General features: G+C 36.0%; 1 protein-coding gene across 2 annotated transcripts in view; it reads left to right on the top strand.

Moving 5' to 3' along the window:
• The window catches only part of TLK1 (tousled like kinase 1), a 72051-nt gene that overhangs the window by 38354 nt on the left and 12340 nt on the right, over positions 1-21357 (top strand). For both annotated transcript variants that reach the window (XM_069781413.1, XM_069781412.1), the window contains exons 5-13: positions 1499-1545; positions 1910-1996; positions 3116-3205; positions 4048-4140; positions 5396-5506; positions 7270-7406; positions 8669-8857; positions 16644-16710; positions 20344-20441. In XM_069781413.1, coding sequence (XP_069637514.1) covers positions 1499-1545; positions 1910-1996; positions 3116-3205; positions 4048-4140; positions 5396-5506; positions 7270-7406; positions 8669-8857; positions 16644-16710; positions 20344-20441 — 919 coding nt within the window. The remainder of the gene's footprint in view (positions 1-1498; positions 1546-1909; positions 1997-3115; positions 3206-4047; positions 4141-5395; positions 5507-7269; positions 7407-8668; positions 8858-16643; positions 16711-20343; positions 20442-21357) is intronic.

The raw sequence follows: 21357 nt of genomic DNA, 5'->3' as shown, positions 1-21357 counted from the left end.
TTTCAATACATCTCTTGTATATTGCATACCTATGATTTTGACTTTGTAATATGCAAAATAATCCATAAGTATTGAAGAAAAGTATTGTTTAGAACATGGAGGTAATTGGAAAGTGGGATAAAATCAGTGTAAATCTATTCATAATTGGCTGTGCCAAAATAATTTGATGTATTTCCTCAGTGCAGAGTTCTGTAACGTAACATAGATTTTTCTATACTGAAAAGGAATGCAGCCTGTCTCATTTATCTGGATGAAAGCAAATTTTAATTTGATAAAGCAATATATGAGAATTAAGCATGAAGACAGAAATCACTAGCAGAATTATAGGGTAGGTAAAGAACTGGCTAGAGGGCAGTAGCAATGCTATCTATGTACACTAACTGGGTAACTACTGGATGAGTTAGCTGTGTGCTGTTCCAGGTCTTTGAATTATTTTATCTAAATATGTTAAAAGTCTTGACACAAAAAGGGCTGCCAAATGTTTCTGTTTCTTCATGGTATTTCTTAGTGACACAAAGTTATGCAGCAGTGACAATATAGAGGCATATTGGACTAGAAAGAATGCTATTGCTGAAGCAATAGCAAAGCTTGAAAATCTTTGCTAAGAAGTCCAAAATTACATTTTTAGACCTATGTGTAATGATCTCCTAATTTATCGCAAAAATTTCTTTCTCTAAAGAAAAAAGCTTTGAACAATGATCTCTTTTCAAGATATCTCCTAACAGGTAGTCTGGCCTGTATAAGAGACATGTACAGTCTTAAGATTTATCTTAGGGCCAAATAGAAGAAAACATTTGTGCCATTGGGTAAGGCATTGGTGCAATCTCTGGAATGCCGCGTATGGGTCAGGTCTTCATGTTGAAGAAAGATTAATTCACATGGGTGCTCCTGAAGTCTCAATACCCATTAAGATAAAAGAAATTCTACTCTCTCATTCTGCAATATTTATCTCCCTAGTTAACCTTGTGAGTTAGCAGATTCATAATCAGGTTGGTAGGAATGGAAATACTTGTCATCCTCCATGCCCACACTATTATTGGCACTTAGGGAAATCCTTGGGCTGAACATTTGGGCACAATAACTCACATGGAGAAGATAATGTTAGTAGACTTGGTTAATTTGTTATTTTGGAAGTTGGTGAACTCGCTGGTGCTTGAGAAGGGGAGGGACTTAAAGCTAAAGGTTTGATCTGTAGGATGAGAGATGAATTTCCTGTTATCTACAAGAGGTCTAGGCTTACTGCTAAATCAGCACTAATCTGGTTTAGGAATTGAAGTGTGACTTAATTTCTGATTTCTCAATGAATAGAATATGCAAATCTCTTTGTTGTGGCCAATCCCTTAATTATCTACATAGGGTGATGATGTATTAGGACATCAAAGAAAACCAATTAACAAATGGTAAGACTTTGCTGTAATTACTCTTCAGGTAAAAATGTAAGACACATCTATAAGTGATTTATTTAATCAATTCTAATGTATTAATGTATTTGTTTCAGGAAAGAATATTGGGGGACGTGGTCACAAGATTAGTGACTATTTTGAGGTAAGGTTTTTGTGTGTTTGTAAAATTTACTTTAGCTTTTAAATTTACTTTTAGCTTTTTTGGGGTGTTAAAAAATGTTTGCTTGTAATGGACAGGCTTCTTGAGAGGATACTTTCTTTTTCTTTATGTCAGTTTATGAGTATTAAACCTTGAATTAGAGATGCAGTGATCTCTTGGTGCTGCCTGAGCTAAAATACAAACCCCATTTTCTTTCATGCTTTTCTTTAAATGGCCAAAGGCTACCCTAATAAAAGCAGTACAATCTCATTTAGAAATTCTGTGTACAGATGAGCTGTATCATTCAGTAGATGTATAATGTATTTTGATAAGATTGACTAATTGGAGGGCCATATCTTCTCTACAGTACCAAGGTGGAAACGGCTCTAGTCCAGTGCGAGGTGTACCTCCTGCAATCCGATCTCCTCAGAATTCACATTCCGCTCCTTCTTCTGTAAGTTTGTGAACTTTGTAATTGCTGGAGATTAGTTTCACAGTCTAAAAGTAGAGTAATTGTAAAGAATCTATATTCCAGGGAAGAGTTTTCAAAGGAAGGGATCCTGGGAAGGAGGCTTTGCCTTTCAACAGGAAAAAAAAAAAAAAATTAAGTTAAATATTAAAACTAAAATTTTCTGTTAATGCTGGAACTTCTTTTTTTAAAACATCAATTTAAAATACAAAGTAATTATGTAAATGTTGAATAAATGTTAAAATGTTCTAATGACATCTTTTCACAAGCCTCACACAGAAAAGGGGAAGATTTTTGTTACTTATGAGGAAACTGAACGCCTAACTCGGAACTTTAAAAGCTCAGTTTTTTATAAATTGTAAGTTTTTAAATAATTGACACCTAATTTGCCTGTATTGTTCTAAAATTCCCTTTGTTGGTCATGCTAAGTAATTTTTTTTCCTCCTCATGTACACAATTTCAGTGTTAAGCATACGCACCTGTGATTCTAAATGGCCAAACAGATTCTACCAGTTATAGAAAGGATTTGTTTTCTCTGCTTCTAGACCTTAGCTTTTATTCCATGTACTTTCATCTTCAGGCATCCTCTTATTCTTGTTAACAGTATGGAGTGTAATACAGATTGTGGAATTTGGCTTGAAAACAGTCTCATTCGCACAAACTAGTGGGTTTGGGGAAGCTTCATTAACAGGATTTGTGTTCTGATCTGCACTAGCTTCGCCTTTCTGGTTCTCCCATGGCAAATGACCACTCCAAAAATAACTGACATTATTTTTGAGTTGTGAAAGCTTAGAATCAGAAGAATAAGTCTATGTGAGACTGACATTGCCTTATGTCAGTCTTGTATTAAATCTTTCAGTCTGTTTCCCAAAAGTGACAATCTTAGTTTTCTCAGAGAATATATTGCATCCTTTCTAAACTGCAAGTGATATGTAACAGCATAGTGATAGCTCTTAATGCAGTGCTCCAAGTAGTATCTTCTGCAGTAACGATACTTTATTTCTCCATTCAATATGATTTTCCTGCCAAGAGTTGTAAACAAGGCTATGTTCATAATTGAATATTATAGTGGTATCTAAAATCCTTTGTCTTCATGCGTTCCAGGTTCGACAGAATAGTCCTTCTCCTACTTCATTAGCTTTCGGGGACCACCCTATCACACAACCAAAGCAGTTATCTTTTAAAATTACTCAGGTAACTATTTTTGCGTAGAGCTATCCTGTATCACTTCAGAATGTAGAAAAAACCTGATAGATACTTGTCTTTCAACTTCTTCTAAACTCTTAAAGGCTTTCAAAAGCTTTGCTTTTTACAATCCGCCAAAGCATTTTTCTGTTAAGTTTAGTAGCTCATAATTTAAATCTCTGATTAATTTTGTATTCTGCACTTGGTCTGCTTCCAACGTTGCACTTCATGAGTTAGATGACCATGTCATTGGTAGGCTTTTGCTTAAGATTTTAGCTGTTGTGTGATCTTAGAAGTAGAGGCTGCTCTTCCAGGCAGTATTTGAAGTGACAGCTGCTGTTGTCATATTGCATTTAAAATATGACATTGAAGAAGAAAAATGAGATGGTAATCAAAATTATCAAGATATAGTTGTCATGACTTTTAAAAGCTGAAAGCAACTGTTTTATCCTCTCTGCCATTTCTGACATGATCCGTTCCATCTTTCACAAGTTAGTCAGAACAAGGCTACTTCACCTGTTGACCAGATACAGAGAATTTGATGTAATTAGCTGACATTTACATTCTTGCCCTGTTTTATATGCTTTTTTGTGAACAGTAACTTTTTAATTAGTGATTAAATCTTTTAACACTGTTAGTGGTTTGTCCCAGCTGTTCACAGTTGTCCTCACAAAGAGGGAAAGCAGTTTTGAATAAGAACATGCCATGTCACTTTCAAAACATATGAAAATAAGATGTGCTGGTCTTGTTGAATGTTTGAAAGTAGTTTATTTCTCTCCGTAACAAATGTGAGAAAAATAATGCTGTAATTGTTAAAGGAAAAGATAAATATTTCAAAATGTTCTTTTTAGACTGATCTCACAATGCTGAAATTAGCTGCACTAGAAAGTAATAAAAATCAAGACTTGGAAAAGAAAGAAGGTCGTATAGATGACTTACTCAGGGTAAGTGTTAGACATGGGGTAAAGATATTTATTCAGAACAACAGACAGTGAATCTGAGGTAAATATTTTAAATGCTTTAGTAATCCTTGTTTTTAAAAATAACCCTGGAGCTACCTAAATTACAAGGTGAAACGACTTTTTAATTTTTGTAAAAAAAATTTTTTTTTTTCCCTGAAAATCTGAGAAGTCTATAAAATGAAATGCATAGGGGTTTGGTTTGGGTTTTTTTTCTGCTTCTGTGCTATGGCTTGTTAATGATTAAATATGTTTATAGACTTTCTGAAGGTACAAAGAAAGCTGATGCTGTTTTGCAGGCAGTTGATTAATTCCTTAAGTTCATAATATAATTTCACGAAACAGGTGTTCTTTTGTGGTTCTCATTGTGAATAGTAGTTATCAGTGGGACAACTGTTGGTGGTTTCAGAATGGAGGTGATTGTGACAGAAATTATTATGGGCAATAAATAACAAATTTAATAAGAAACCTATGCTATACTGTGCTTTAAGACCTGTTTTCAGAAAAAAAATCTTAATGCTTGTGCTCTTGAAAGAAGTGTTGGAGAGGTGATATATAGAAATATGAAACAAAAACCCCTGTATTCACAAGTCATAGTCTGTTTAGTGTTTATATGTGGGCAAGTATATATTAATCCGTGCAGTCATACACTATAAAATTGTACATGTAGATTGTTTTAGCACATGTTCAACAGTATGGGATAGACAAACCTAGCTTTTTTTTTTAATCATTTAGTTTTAAACAAAATAATATTGCTGTTGGGTTTTTTAGGTAATAAGTTAAATATAATTGGAACATAGGGAACCTGTTAAACTTCCTACTCAGATAATTGAAACTTTTATCATAGTGATTTGTTTTGTTTCCTTTTAAATTAAAAATGTTAGGATTTCATGTGACTTCAGCAATCAGATACAAAGGATCCGGAGCTAAATTTGAACTTCCAGTTTAACACTGGAGGACTGGAAAAATGATCAGTACAATGCTTTTATATATTATTTATATGCTGAATGCTCTGTAATACAGAATGTAGCGCAGTGTAAAGGAAATAAAAAAGGAAGAAAGGCATCCTTCTACAGATTGGGATAGATCTGTGAAATAAGTTTTTTGCCTATACATATATATGTTTATATGTGTTCCGTACTTTAGTCATGTGAAGGTAAATACCTTTATTTTCTGTGACAGCTGATTAAAAAAACTGGTGTTTTGATTTATCTTTTCATATTTTTTATATATTTATTAGGCTAACTGTGATCTTAGAAGACAAATAGATGAACAACAAAAGCTACTTGAAAAATATAAAGAAAGGTTAAACAAATGTATTTCAATGAGCAAGAAGCTTCTAATTGAAAAGGTAAGTTTACTGCTTTTAAAATCTTTGTCATAAAAACTGTGAGGGTGCTATAGAACTCCATTATGATTCCTTCATTTTCACTTTAACTTTTTCACATTAGTGTCTGAGACTGAAACTTCATATGCGTGGTCTCTATCTGGCAGTAAGTGTTTTTATAAGCCTGAATAGGCAAAATAAAATGTTGAGCCTTTTTCAGATCATGGAAAATGTGACTTCTTTAATTTAAGGCGGGGAGGGGTGTCCCCATCATGAGTATTTCAGATATAGCAAAGTGTAAAAGATAAGAGTTTAGTATGTGGCAAATTTTTTGGACAAACGTTAAGAATGAGATTACAGTGAATGAAAAAAATTCTGAACATTGTTGTGGAGAGCAGATGGATAAAATCTCGTTGTGAGACACTTAAGTGTCTGAGATAATTTTTGATGTAAAATGATAAAATGCTCTGTTAGTTCAGGAAACACAGAAATGGAAGTGACCATTTACCTTCATACTACTATGAAAGAAATATTTATTTCAAATTTAATGCCAATTATAATTAAACTAGCAGCAATTTCTTAAAAGAGGAGGATACCTTGTTTTTCTCCCTCTTCTTTAAAATAGCCTTATTTAAAAAAAAAATTAACAAAAAGTGAATAGAAAGTGAGCTTATTACAAATTAGGATACAAAAAAGTTTTAAGGTAAGTAGCCAGGTATCTTCCCTAACACTAGCTGCTAGATGCTGCTATCAGATACAAAGACACAGACTGATCTGTTAGAGGATTAGGGAGAGTTTCCTTGCTAGCATGCCATAAATAAATTATTGCAATCCTTTTTAAGTTCCAGCATGAGGGGAATGCAGGGAAAAGATGCATCAGATCTGTTTAGCATGATACTAGGTGGGCACCTTCAGACCAAGAATCTCACATAGGCCATTTTTTGTGAAAGGCTGCGCAGACCTCCTCTTCAGTCTAGAAGTCTGTTTGCACAAAGATACTTAACTCTGTCAACTTCTCACCTTTTTTTTTTTTTTTTTTTTTTTGTGGGGATGTGTATGATTTTGGGCCATTAGGCACTTCTTAAGAAGCAAGCATTTGTAACAATTAAGGAAGTTTCTGTCCATCAGCGGTGTTCACAGTATTCTTTCTTCTTGTGCTGAAGCAGACTAGGCAGACTCAGTCATTTATCACATCCCAGGGATGCTTCTGGTAGTAGTGACTGGTTCTGAGAAGGGCACCTGCTTCTATTACTGTAAGTGAATATCTGATTGCAGTTAAGTCTATCTGCAGTGCATTCCCACATAGAGATTCCTGAGCTCAGTCAGTTTGGTACAAGTAGTAACACAGATGCTCTGTCAAGGGAGTTAGTATAGTAGGTGCACTCCTTCTGATATCCAAGCAGGCTCATTTAGTATAATAGACGTGTACAGACATAATCTTAATTATATGCCTGTATGATGCTGATACTCTATCAGTTTTGCTGTACTTACAAATAAAATGTTTTGTTAATTATGAAGAACAGTGAACTTTACAGGAAAACTGTCAAACTCAGATTTTTTTGTTGTTGTTTGTGCACAAATCGTCATTAGTACCAATTCTAACAACTGCAGATGTTTGAGTTCTGCAGAAATTAGAATAAATGGAGTAAAGTAATAAAAGATATTTTAATCTTTTCTCCTCTTATCCCTTCTTTAGAAAGTTGTTGGAAAAAAACTGAGTGTTTTACAGACTTTTTGAACACTTTAGTATTACTAAACATGATTTTTTTTTTGTTTTGTTTTCTTAGAGCACACAGGAAAAGCTGGCAAGCAGAGAGAAGAGCATGCAAGACAGATTACGCCTGGGGCATTTTACAACAGTTCGTCATGGTGCTTCATTTACTGAACAGTGGACAGATGGCTTTGCATTTCAAAATCTTGTGAAGTTAGTCAATGCTATTTTCTTAAAATTCTCACTAATTGTTAGTTCCCTCTAGTGGATTTTTTTTATTACTAAGGTTCTAGGATTGGAGCGGCTTTTCATATGTTGTATTTTGCTTTGCCTTTTGAAGACTGAGAATACAGTACAGAACTGCCTTAATCAATTGAGAGAATACTAAGGGCTGAGTGTCTTTGAAAGACAGTTTGGTTTCACTTGATTTTAACTGTCCTTAGAAAAGCATGAATGTACTAAATGAGCAGCACGTAATTATTCAGCTCAGCTGGTAGAAAGAGCTATAAAACTAAATCAGTGATTTTTCAAGCAGCTAACCATGTATCACTGATGATCATTGGGGCAGATGAGGTCTGTGAAGTTCTCATTGGTCACATAGGTGCTGCCCGCACATCCATCACTGTAGCAGGTTTTTCTGGCATCCAGCTTCTCAGTGCCATGAAGGAGGACTGACAACTCTGGCAGCCTCAGGTAGGGTCTAGTGCAAGTGGATGGGGGAAAGCAGCCACCTGGAAAAGAGCTGCTGCAACAGGTACTTCAGCAGAGATGGGGCCAAGGAAAAGGGCTCTGGGAGACCATCAGAGATGGTCATAAAATAATTATGCAATGCCTCAAAAGGTGTTCTTTGGTAATGAGTCTGATTCAGTCTTTGGAGAGCTATATAGATATATATATATATCTATGAAAATAATCCACCAAGATTTTAGTTTTTGAAGGGCAATATGTAGTCTTAGCATTATGTGATTGCCTAGGGCATTGGTTTTTTTAAGACAATCTTAAAAACAGTCTGTATACGTGTTTTGCATAAAAGCTGTAATGGTTTGCTATACAACCAAACTGTTGATTCATTTGGGAACGGTCAAATCAAATTCAATATTTGGCCTATAAAAATCAAGTACTCTCTATTGACTCTGTCACATTTCTTTTGATGGTGTAAAAGGTGTCCACCAGCTCAGATACTTTTTTTTTCTTTTGCTAGTGCAGAAATCATGTGTAACACTTAGAAAAACAAAACAATCCCAAAACAACAAAAAAAAACCCCCCACCACTTGTTTCAAAAGTAAATTGTGCCAAAACTTTAGCAAAATTTTTCCACCTCATGAAAAAATTTGGTGTTCTTTTTCCTAGGAAACATTTTCACAAGTACAGTAAGTTTCCTAAAAACCTCTTAATGCTTTATCAGTTAAAAAGATAGTTCTTTAAAAAAATGCAAAATGATGAAACTTTAATAAAGCTTTTTTTGGGGTTTACAGGCAGCAAGAATGGGTGAATCAACAAAGGGAAGACATTGAAAGGCAAAGAAAGCTCCTGGCCAAGCGAAAGCCTCCAACTACAAATAATTCTCAGGCACCATCTGCCAATTCTGAACCCAAGCAGAGGAAAAATAAAGCTGTGAATGGGGCAGAAAACGATCCCTTTGTTAGACCCAATTTACCACAGCTGTAAGTTTAACATTTCAATCAGTCTTTTACATAAATTCTCAGATATTGTCTGTGTGAGTTCTATTCAAATAACAGCATAAAAAGACACTCAGTATATTCAGCAGCTATATTCTCACTGACGACTTGCTGATGTTAGGGAAATTTGCACCACTGCCTATGAAGATGTCATACAATTGCCCAGTTTATTTTTGGTAAAGTCACCAGAGAAAGGCCCATTCTGTGTTTATGCAATGTTCCTTCTGTTTTCCTGATCTAGAGGAGTCCTTATTCTGGTTTCCTACTCTTGTAATGTCACTGATACCTATTGAACTTTCCTTGATCACATTGGTTTAGGAGCCTCTCCTTTACTGAGAGATCATTTCATTTTTCATATAACAGTCTTTAGCTAACAAGAAAAGTTTTTTCAGCCTTTAGTATTTGAGGACGTGTCTAAAAACAAATGGAAAAAAATTTCCCCACACACTTCTGAATGCTAGATCCAGAGCAACTGTCAGAAGTTACCGATCCCATTTCACATACTGACAATGTTGAAATTTTTTGTCATTTAAACATAAAAATTGAGAGCTATCAAAGAATTCTCCACTTTTCAAGTGACATTTTTTCCTGCAGACAGAAATGCTATAATTCAAGGCACAGACAGATGTGTCCTTGACATTTAATTTGAGCATTTTAAGGAGTTCCTGCTTGGAGATACTAGTTATTGCTCTTGATGCCAAGAGGCTGAAGCTGATAGTGTATCTGTTCCTAGACAGGTTAAATAAAAAGTAAATAACTAGGGTTAAAAAGACTACTGAATTAATCTGTGTTACTTTGCAGAATTAGGCTACATGTGTATGGTCACCTCTCCCTTGTGGAGGTAGTAATTTATACCTCTGGGGGTTTGGGGGTAAATAAATGACTCTCGTTAGATCTGCAAAATACATATGTTTGGACCATCAGTTTAAAGACAGCTGCATATGTTTTGCATAATGCATCATTCTTAAAGTTCACATTGTGAAATTGTTTGGCTGTGACAAAAATACCATGAAATACAGTAGTAAGGCTGGCAATGTAAGCAAATCTTGATTAGTGTTACTCGTATATTTTGGTAGAGCTGAGTTGTCATCGCTCAGATTGATTCTTTATTAATACTTACTGCCTACGTTTCATCTTCTTAGAACATAATTAATACTTCTGAATAGTACGGTAAAGATGACCATCATTTTAAAAAATACCTTTTTGATTGAATGTAATACCTCGTTATTAGAAGTAACATTTAAGTAATGGAAAAGACCTGAAAAATTACCAAACTTTTACTTTGCCAGCTTCTGGCCAGGTCTTCATGTTAAATTTACATCATCTTATTGCTGCTTTAGGAGGTGATAAAATACACATTTGGGAAAAAATACAGAAGACGTGTTCTAATTATTAAGTAGGACAAGATGAATTCCTGATAATAGACTTCTGAATATTTTCTTGTGTTACGCAGTTTTAAATAAATTCCAAATGACTAAAAACTTTTTAAATTTTCATTTCATTTGGCTTAACCAGTTACGTGTTAAATGGCACACGAAAATGCTTGCTGGTTATGGAATTGCCAAGAGAACAGTCAGAATTGACCTTTTGTATTTAATGCTAGCATAAATGTAAGCTGTTATTGAATCAAAATTGTTTTTCCTTGAAGTGTCTTAATTTGGTCATTATATAATCTAGATATGCAATTGTTTGCCTATATGATAAGTTTATAAATTTTGTTTCAGATCTATGAGAACGTCTGTAATGTGTCCTGAGATCACAGAATCATTAAGCCGCATCGTGTTTTTAGGCCTTTACTTGAAAGGGTTTTTTAAATGTTTGTATTTAGGATTAATTATAATTTTGTATAGTGGCATTATGTGTTGACTCCTCTCTGCTTCTCAGTACAGAATTAAATGCTTTTTGTGTATCTTGCTAAAACAATTATTAATTGTGCACTTCCATTTTAGAGTAAATTTGTCATCTCTTGTATGTGATTCTCTCCTATTACATTGTGCTTATCACTGTTCCTGTGTTACTTCAAAAGTAATGATCTTAATTAGTATAGCCAAATGGAAGTGATTCTGCTTATATGAGGCATGGGGAAATGCAGAGCTGCTTGAGATTAATGAACTAAACCAGTACCAAATCAGTACAACATATATGCAAGTGATGAGGCAGAACTTTTTAAACAAACAACTTGCTAGCAGTTGTTAGCAACAAGTGTCTCTACCACTGCATTGTTTGCTTTAGAAAATGTCTCCAGCTGCAGATATTGACAAGACAAAATGATCTATAGCTTTGTAACAAGCAGTATTATTGAAGCCCTTTTGAAAACAGGTATTAACTGTTTTGAAATGGATTGAAGGTGTTGCCTGAGGGATTCTTAATAAGGGCATTGTTTTAGTTTAGCTGAATATACTATGGTCTCTGATACAAATTTAAAAGCAAAATTTTTGCACTGAAGTTATTAGTATAAAAGTGGCCGCCTGCCAGTGTCCTGTGAGTGAACGGTGGGTTTGGTGTTTAAATAATATGCAGCAGATGAGTCTACCCACCATCCTGGTTTTTCATCATTCTTTCCCTTTTTGTGGCCCAAACAAAAACTAAAAAGTAGTTTCAATTTTGAGAGATCTCTTTTCTGCTGAGTGAAGTAATCTTACTAGTCTTACATGAAAGGAATAAATTAAAATTTATGTAAAGAAAAAACATTTATTTGAGGTAGAGGTTGCCTTCTTACCCCTGGAAAAACCTGTTCGAAAACTCTATTCCAAATTCTTTGGAGACTTGAGAGATTATAATGCTAGTCCCCACTTCTTGGAAGCAGCTCTTATTTCACTAGATGGTTATTTCTAGGAGCAACTTTTTATTTAGTTTAGGTGGTGTAGTCCTTCGTGTGCAGCTTCAGCCCTGTAAGTTATATTCACTTCCAGTCACCTCTTCCTCTGCTTCCCAGTTCTTCCATGGGAGTCTGCATGCATCCTTGTCCCTGCACGCAATTTGGAATAGGAGAGCAGAGGGAGCTGGCAGAGTTTGTTACTGTAGCTGAACAAATGCATCATTTAGAGGGAGCATTCTGTTCTGTGTGGAACAAATAAAAATATTTTCAGAAACTTTTTCAGGCTGAAGTGCCAGCAATGTGTCTGGGCTTTACAGGGCAAGTAAAGACAGCTCCTTTCCTGAGGCAGTCTCTTTCTAGGGCAAACATGGAAACAGTGGTGAAAAGATCTCATGGAAGGCTTTGACTTGGTCAGCGTCTGCCCATCCTTTTAGAAATTCGAGGAATAAGGTTGGACTAAAAAAAGGAGCGCTTCAGAAATTGTAGCCAAAGATTTGTATCGGATGTATGTATGGCTGTTTAGGGGCATGGCTGCATTCTGCTGTGCCTATGCATCCAGGATGATTTTTCAACTGGGAAAAGACGGGAGGAGAGGGTTGTAAATGTGCCATGCTTGGTCATCATGAAAACGAAGAAGCACATGACCGTTTTGAGTTTTTGTCTTCTCTATACCCACTAGTAAGAGTGTTTTTGTCATAGAAGAAGGTTTTGTCTGAACTTGTGAGGAAGAAGTGCAAAGAAGATTGGCTATGTCTACCTATGCATACTGTGTCAAAGCCTTTGAAATGTGGATATGAAAACGGTTAAACAACTGGAAGGCCTATTTTTGCTAATTAAAAAAAAATAAATGTTTAAATTGGTGATAATCAAATCTTTCAGGCCAGGTAAGCTATCTGCTTTCTTCCAGTGACAAGTAAAGATGGCACACCATGGCCCTACATGTCACAGGAAAATTACACTATATGCACAGAGTATGTCCACTGCTTTTGGGGAATTTCAGGAATTCATTGCATGTGTATGGTAGTTCATTTGGCTGTAGACAGTTAAAATACAGCATTTGTTGCCCAGTAATTCTGAGCAGAAAAGATCAGTCAGGACCATTAATTCATGCAATCTACTCCCAGCTGCCCTTCTTCCCCAATGCTCCTCAGATTAGCCTCAAGCCTGCCTACCCAGCTTAAGTTCATGTAGTGGATGGCCACAGCCTGTTTCTGGCTGACGTCCCTCCTCTGTGCTCCTCAATGTTTCTTCCTCCGTATCTGATGAGACCTGTGTGTCTCAGGTGATGGAGGAGCAATGCCTTCTGTGGGAAATGATGGTCTCTCATAGGCGACTTCTGTTTTCAGAAGGTGCCTCCAGCGTGCCACTGCCCTGCAAAAGGCAGAGGGTGGATACAGGTGGGAAGCAGTGGGCTGATGGGAGGCAATCTCTAGGCTGGGTGTTTTCAGACTGCGCAGCAGGGCAGTGGCCTATAGCCAGAAAACAGACAGCATGCACACTGTTGTTGTTTTACTGCTATTTGTCATGCACTATTTTAATATGAATATAAAGTATGGTATATTTATAGATAAAAAGTAATAAACTCCTACTTCTAAAAAAAAAAGTAGATGTTTCTGAATATGAGGGAATAAAGTTTTGTTTTTCATAGGTAAAGGAACAAAATCTAAAGTGACTATGTCTGTGTACGGTTCAGCATTTTATATGCCTTCCTCCAAAACATGGTGGTCAGTAACGAGTTTCAAATTGCTGTGAATCATGCTGTGCCTCTAATAGAGTTAGATTTGTAAGGAAATAGAAAAATGGAAAACAGTCATTTATTGGGATATAGCATGGAAACGTGGAAAGAATGACTTCGAATCTTAATGTTTTCAATATGACCTCTAACTTCTGCTCTGTGCTCAAGAGGGCTATTTAAGAACTTTTTGGAAAGCAATACTTGCTAGAGCTGTCTAGGCACATTGTCACAACTCTGCGTAGATAGTTGAGGTTTTATAAAAAGGACCAGATTTCCTATATTATGTTGGTTTTTCAGGGGATCTGTGGTTTTAGGGCTCTCAGTGTTCAATGAAAATTCTGGAAGGTCATGTCATAAACTTCATATTTTCAGTGTGTTTTACTTGTGGTTCAGCTTTGCTGAGCCACCTAAATACTTTTCTTCCTGAGAAAGACAAATTTTACTATCTGCATTTTTGGAAATGCACAAATTTGTAATTTATACTGTAGACAAGAATCTGGAAAGAATAATATTCAACCTTATACACATTGGCATTGTTCTTTTGCCTTTTTTAATTGAGAACTTAATCCATGTTAGAGTAGTTTGCTATTTGAGTAGAAGTATTGATAAAATGTCAGATGCTGCTGTGAGTTTTCTAGCGTAGTCTTGATGCTCTTTTTGTTAGGTCTAGATGTATTAGAGCAGGAATTAGAGCATTGTTTTAGGTTTCTTCTGTTGTTTGGACTGTAGAGAGAATGCATTGCCAGCTTTCCTAGCTATTGAGACACCCCACTGCACATTTGCTTTAATGCCTCTTCTTTTAAGATGTAACATAAATTTTCTAAACCCAGAGGAGATTCTGCCAGGATAAGAACATAAACGTTTGGTCCCAAAATCTGGTACTAAGGGACCTATTGCCTTTCTTGGAGAGGCAAACTTCCTCACTGTACTGCCTTCAGAGTCTTTGGGGATGTCTGTTGACTGGAATACAAGGCTGCTTTTCATTCCAGTAGGAAAAAAAAATGCAGGGTAACCTTGTATGATGCTTCTTAAAAGAAAGGATCACTTCCTTCTCAAATTCTGACAGGACGTGGTTATGGATGGGTTTTTTTGCCTGATCTGAGTGTTTTCTATACATTATAGACCAGAAGGTTGATGAAAGAGTCTTGTGAAGCTCTTTCCAGGTTCCTGGAAATTAGGTGCTGTGGTCAAAAAAGAATCCAGCTATTTCACTAATATTCATGGAGAATATCTGTTCAACTCAATCTTCTGTCCTGGCCAAGTCAGAAAAGGGTCAGTGACAATTCAGTATTTATGAAATCAGGAGTAGGAAAGGGCTCTATGAAAGCTTCAGAACCACCAGGTTAAATCCTGAAAAGATGCACTTCTTTATTAACAACTTTTGAGACCCCATAAACACAGGGTTTAGAATTCTGAAAACTATGGTGAACTTCATCCAAATTTAAAAGGGAGGAAGAAGTCTTACGGTTTATTAGATTTCTGCAGATTTTATCGATGTTGGCATTTGCTGTAAGAGAAATCTGAATTGGTGTCCCTCACCTCCGGGGAAACTACTGGTGATTCTCAAGACACTCTAGTTCCTTAGACTTGCAATAAGAGCAGCATGTATAGCCTTCTGTATCAGAAATGTTGTGGCCAGCAGGAGCAGGGAGGCGATCGTTCCCCTGTACTCGGCACTGGTGAGGCTGCACCTCAAGTACTGTGTTCAGTTTTGGGCACCTCACTACAGGAAAGTCATTGAGGTGCTGGAGCGTGTCCAGAGAAGGGCAACCAAGTTGGTGAGGGGCCTGGAGCACAAGTCTTATGAAGAGCAGCTGAAGGAACTGGGGCTGTTTAGTCTGGAGAAGAAGAGGCTGAGGGGAGACCTTATCGCTCCCTACAACTACCTGAAAGGAGGTTGTAGTGAGGTGGGTGCTGGTCTCTTCTATCAAGTAACAAGTGATAGGACGAGAGGAAATGGCCTCAGGTTGCAACAGGGGAGGTTTAGATTGGATATTAGGAAAAATTTCTTTACTGAAAGGGTTGTCAGGTATTGGAACAGGCTGCCCAGGAAAGTGGTTGAGTCACCATCCCTGGAGGTATTAAAAAAGCGAGTAGACGGGGTACTCCAGAACATGGTTTAGTGCGCATGGATGATGGTTGGACTCGATGATCTTGAAGGTCTCTTCCAACCCAGACGATTCTATGATTCTAAATACTTTGTGTAACTTATCTTCCCAGGGCAGTTGATAATTGAACCCACTAAAATATGGACTTTGTGAAAACATAGTATGCTGTTAGTTTTAGCTTTGCATCATGCAAGAAGTAGTAGATCTAGGCAAAACAATAAAATGTTTAATTTTAATTTGTTTGTAAGGATTTGTGTGAAGCCTTTCAAGGAGGCCATACCTCTTTATCCTTCCCCATCCCCTGTTACCCTTCATCATACACATATGATTTCTTCTCTGGAACCTGAAGTCTCTTTGGTTTCTTTTTTTTGGTGGTTTGTTTTCTGTGTCTTTTTTGTTCATTGTCAGGTGGATACTGCATGCAGTCAGTTCCTAGGTTTCTTAGTTACTAATCTGTATGAACAGTCTAGATCCTCTGGATGATAACTGACTTTGTATCCTAGCAAGTCTACAGACAGTGAGGGACCACTGAATTAATTGTAGCCAGGAATCTGTTCTCAAAGGAAGATGAAAAGAGAATAAGCAAGAGAGTCCTATGCCAATTCAAAACTGAATTTGTGGTCTCATGCAAAATGTAGCATTAATGAACTTGGAATGTATTGTTTTGCACTACGTTTTTTAAATCAGAGCTCAAAAATCTGGTGTTATCAGTCTTGTCTACTTGGTTTCTGGATCTCTTAATGATCCTTCGGTTCATTAAGTGTTAGAGTTGAGAACCAAGCAGTGGAGTAGCATCAGCTAAAATACTGGGATGGTGATATGATTCAGAATGGACCCAGATAATCGAACAGGCTATCTGAGAGAACAGAAATGGTCCTGTGGGAGAGGCAGTTTATATTCCAGAATACCAGACAGAGAGGCATTCTGTAAGTATGTTTTGACCTTGAAATTACAAACCAAGATGGTTCAAAAATGTAGTTGTAGTATTGTGGTAGTAAATAATTAGCATAGATACTGTATTTACTGTAGTATTTAAGTAACAATCCTATTGTTTTGTTTACCATCATATAAAAGCTATAATTACATGTTTGTTTTGTTTTGTTTTTTCAGTTTGACTCTAGCAGAGTATCATGAACAGGAAGAAATTTTCAAACTTCGATTAGGACATCTCAAAAAGGTATGTATATGATCTGTTATTCTAAGATTATTTTTTTTACCATGCCCAAAACCATAAAAACTAGTACTATCAAAATAAGAGACGGCTTGTTGAGAGCTCTGTGAGTAGAAAACATAATACTAAAAGTGCTGTATACAATTTTATGCCCAGCAGTGCCTTTTTTTTTTTTTTTTTTGCACAGCTTACTATAAACACTGTGAATACAGGGGAGTGCACACCCAGTGTAACACTGTACTGATGCCTTGAGTCCTTCTAACGGTGGTAACAGTTATGATGCTACCAATACTGCTCTTGTTTCAGAGCTGAGGAAGTAGAGTCAGCCAAGTTTGATACATGTTTTTACGTTAGTTTTTGACCTTTAAAAAGGTCCAATTTACAAAGCATTGCATTTCTGAATGAATATCATGTTTTGATCATCTACAGTATCCACTTCAGTTATTGGTTAGCATACTACCTGTTGCAAGAAAGAACATAATTTTCCTACTTTTATGGAAAATCTTTTCTCTGTATCTTAAATTATTTTTGCAGTCAGATATTTTACTCCAGTTTTTGACTTCTGAAAAAAACAGCAGTACTTTTTTCTTGAAGCCCATCATTCTAATACATCTATGTGATGAGATAATTATGATATTAACAAACTTTTGAGAAATAACATGTGAAAAGGAATGACAGTTGAAGCAGACAGAAATATGTCAACAAGTGTGAAAGGAAAGTACCTTTATCTGCAGAGCAGTAGCTCTTGAGATGTTCAGTCAAAACAGGTCATAGTGTTTTTCCCCTTGAAATGTTGCAAAAGTCTGTTTCAGGCCTGTTCTCTTCAAATGTATGTCACCTGTTATAAATCCTACTATAATAAACTGAACTGGGCCCCTTGAGAACACCGATGCTGTTTTCTAAAAGTATGACAAGAAAGTACTTGAATCTGGTAGGAAATCTGCATATAAACTTGTTGGCACTAGTGAAGTAGACTGCCCACATAGTTCCTCATTGTTAATGCTTTAGAAATTGCACCAGCTTCACGTGAAATTCTGTTACGGAATTCCGTAGGTTTCTTTCCATGCTTTAACTTTTTTGAAGTCTAATGGAAATTTCAAGTGACATATGAAGGAAGCTGTTACAAAGTTGTTTAATACCCAAATTTTGTTTTCACCTTGACCATCAATGCTGGGGTACTCTGTATGAGAAGTAACTCCCTTGACTAAATGCCAGAGGGGAAACAAATGTTATTTCTTAGCAAATCATGTTTGAATATATCTGAAAATAATAATAAAAATACATACTTGCATTTTAATTCTTACATGCTATACAAATTTTGTTGTTAACTAAGAAAAACAATTTTGTTTTCTTCTTTTTACACGGCTATATTTCTTCCCTAATGCTTCTTTGCTGGTTACGGTTTTTTCTTCTTTCCTTCTGCATATGCTGTTTTGCTGTCTGCTCCTCTTCCTTTTCACTCTCCAGATGCTTTCCTGGTGCTCTTATTTTTGGTGCCCTGTACATGCTGCCACCACCAGTTTTCTTTTCCTTCTGCTCCCCAGGAAATTCTTTTCCAGCTAGCAGCTTTGGTCCTGGAGAGAGGCTCTTGTTTTCTTACTTCCTTTTATATAGCAGTGACCTGAGGCAGCTAAGCTGGTTCATTCTTGCTTAAAGGTATTCACAGCCTGAGTGTCCTAAATAACAGCTGGAAACAATGCAACCAGCCAGTTCTCTTTGGACTAGCATTGGCCTATGAACCACATTTTGAGAACCACTGAATTGCATAATATATGAACAAAAAAGCCCAGAAGAGGCATAACTGATGGATTTTTATTTTTTTTTTTTTTGTCAGCCTTTGGGAAGAACATAGACAATTGTGTGTGTATAAGTGTGTGGCCTTTTGCGGGGGGAGAAGGGCTAGAATTCTTTATAAAGGACTATTGGGTTATGAGGAACTGCATATCATTTCAGGGTATTTAACGGAGAACTGCAAAGATGAATCTAAATATATTTAAAAAAAAAAAAAAAGAGTTTAACATTGCATAAACAGGAAAAAAAAAAACCCAACACTTGACATTATATGTTAGGAAAAACAAATGGTCCATCCAGATCTGCTAGCAGATTAACGTTACTTAGTCCAGCTTTTAAATTATTAGGAATTTTTTTTTTTTTTTCTATATGGAGATTCATCTAGTGTCTTGTTTTGGGATGTGAGTTGTTTTCCTTAGCTTATGGGGAGGGATTCAGGATATCCACTGAAATTGTCCGGTCTGGACTCCTCAACTCATTGCAAATGTTGTTATTTGTGTGGTTTAGATTATATAAATACAGTTGTTGTTCCAGGATGTGGTTTTATGATATACAATGTTGGGAAATATCAGCTTTACAGCATTTTCTCTCCCCTTTGCTGACTCCTGCCTCCATCCCCTTGTGACTTGTTGCCCTGTCGCTTTTATTAGCACCACCAGGTTGTGCAGTCACAGTATAAATTGGACTGGAGAACTGATCTAGCTTCTTTCAAAAACCAAATATGTATCTTTGTGAGGCTTGCACTTTTTTTTTTTTAAAGCTAAACAAAAAAGGAAAAAAATAAGATTGATTAGTTTTCCAGTTTGGTTCACCATGTGGCTGTACAAGAGGCTGTGCCAAAATAACAAGAGATGATGTGGGGCACTGCTTCCACTGGCACTGCTACTAAAAAAAAATAACGTATCAGATGCCAGGCCTTCTTTTTCCTTTTCAGCTAGAATAATTCCATAATTATGAGCTTTCTGGTATGGACTAATTTTGTCTCCCGTTTATTCAAACTTTCAAGTTCTAGAGGTACTAACTCTGAAATTGATATAACCCTTTCTACAGTGTCTTTCAATGAGTATACGTTTTTCACTTCGAGTATAGATATGTAGGTTTCCACAAATTAGGCATCATGAAGTCTTTACTTTTTTAGAGAATCTGAATAAACAACTATTTCAATGTTCTCTAATATGTAGCATAAAGATGAGATAATTTTAAGTGCTGAAATTAGTTAAGGAATGTGCTCATACCTGACATGCTTCTTTTGAAATTGCACTCAAAATCTTAGGCAATATGCATTCTGCATTTGTAATTTTAATAAGTTGCAAATGGAAAAATCTTTTTAAATTAGCTTGGTTTTGGTGTCTTGTATCAACACCTTAAGAATGTTTCTGCTGTAATGACTTACTCTTTTATTCTTTCTTTGATTTGCACTTCAGCCTCAAAATATTTTAAACGTCTTTTCTTAATTTGTCGGTTTGTACCAAATCTGTAACTGCACATATCTCAGTTTTTTCTTCTTTGTACATCAATTTCAGACCGCTTCCCAGATAATTTCTCTCCTTGGCTGAGGTACAAAACCCAGCTGCTTCTCATTTCAAATAGCATCCCTACAGTGCAGAACAAAACTGTGAACATCCCATTACCTGTGGGTTCATGGACAGAAAGGTTCCTTTAAACAGGCTTTTGCCTTATCTTTCTGAATTTTTCTGGCTTTAAGAGAAAAGCAGTGCTTTCTTCTAGTTCAGCAGGGTTTTGTAATGTAATGTTCCTCCATCACCACTAGTATTGATGCAGGGGTAAAAATACCCTTTTCAAATGGGGAGTAAATGAGCTTTTATATTCCATTCTTTTCATTTGCAGGAGGAAGCTGAAATACAAGCAGAACTTGAACGTTTGGAAAGAGTTAGGAATCTTCACATAAGAGAACTGAAAAGAATAAATAATGAAGATAATTCACAGTAAGAGACTTACTGTCTTAATTTTGCATGTCTAATTTTAAAATAATGCTCTGAAATCACATTTTACCTACAGAGGAGAGGCTTGTTCATAACTTTTTCTTTGGTTCTCTTTGTTTATGTATATATTTTAAACACCAACTTATTTAAACTTCAAAAAGAATAGAATTACTTATATTTAGTAAACTTACTAATGGTTTTATTGAATATGCAAGGAATAACATATATACACAGCTTATAGTGCAGGAGAGCTAAAACTTGCTAGACCATATTACTAGGCTAAAAAAAAAGTCTTGTAAGGGAACCTAATGCAATTCACTTAGCTGACAATAATGCAAGAAAACGGCTGGGAGGTTTCATGCAACAGGTAGGTCCCCAGACCTACCCTGCAGGAATACAGAAAATTTTTTTTACTATGTGCTATAGTGCTAATTGATAGCTAAATTGGTGTTGTGTTTTGGGTATGAAAAATAATTAGTGTTGATGCTTACAACTCAATGGTAGAATATTTTCCTTCAAAAATAAATGTCCTACAACAAATAAACAAGCAGTTCTTTGCAGGTTAAATGATAATGTTTTTTAATCTTCAGTGTTTGCATTAGAAGAGTTTGGTTTTGGTGTTTGGGGGGTTTTTTTGGTTTGGTTTTTTTTTTTTTTTTTTTTTAAAAAGGCATCGTTCAACAAGAAGTAATAAATGCCACAGAAAAATGACAGGCTTTGACTGTGTAAATATTGCATATGTGGGGCAAAGAATGTCCAAATTACATTCCCAGTGGAAAACAGAGTTACAGGACATGGACAGGCAGACTACTGCAGCTTCATTGCTCATTTTCTGCAGTCAATTTTGACACATTTTATGGTACAGAACAAAAAGCTTTAAACTGTGTGTTCATGTTTTTGTGGGAGTTCAGGCTTGAGT

This window comes from Haliaeetus albicilla, chromosome 4 (genome assembly GCF_947461875.1).
Source record: "Haliaeetus albicilla chromosome 4, bHalAlb1.1, whole genome shotgun sequence".
In the NCBI taxonomy this organism is placed as follows: Eukaryota; Metazoa; Chordata; class Aves; order Accipitriformes; family Accipitridae; genus Haliaeetus; species Haliaeetus albicilla.
Note: the sequence above shows the minus strand (reverse complement) of the source record. Positions and strands in the feature narration are given on the sequence as shown.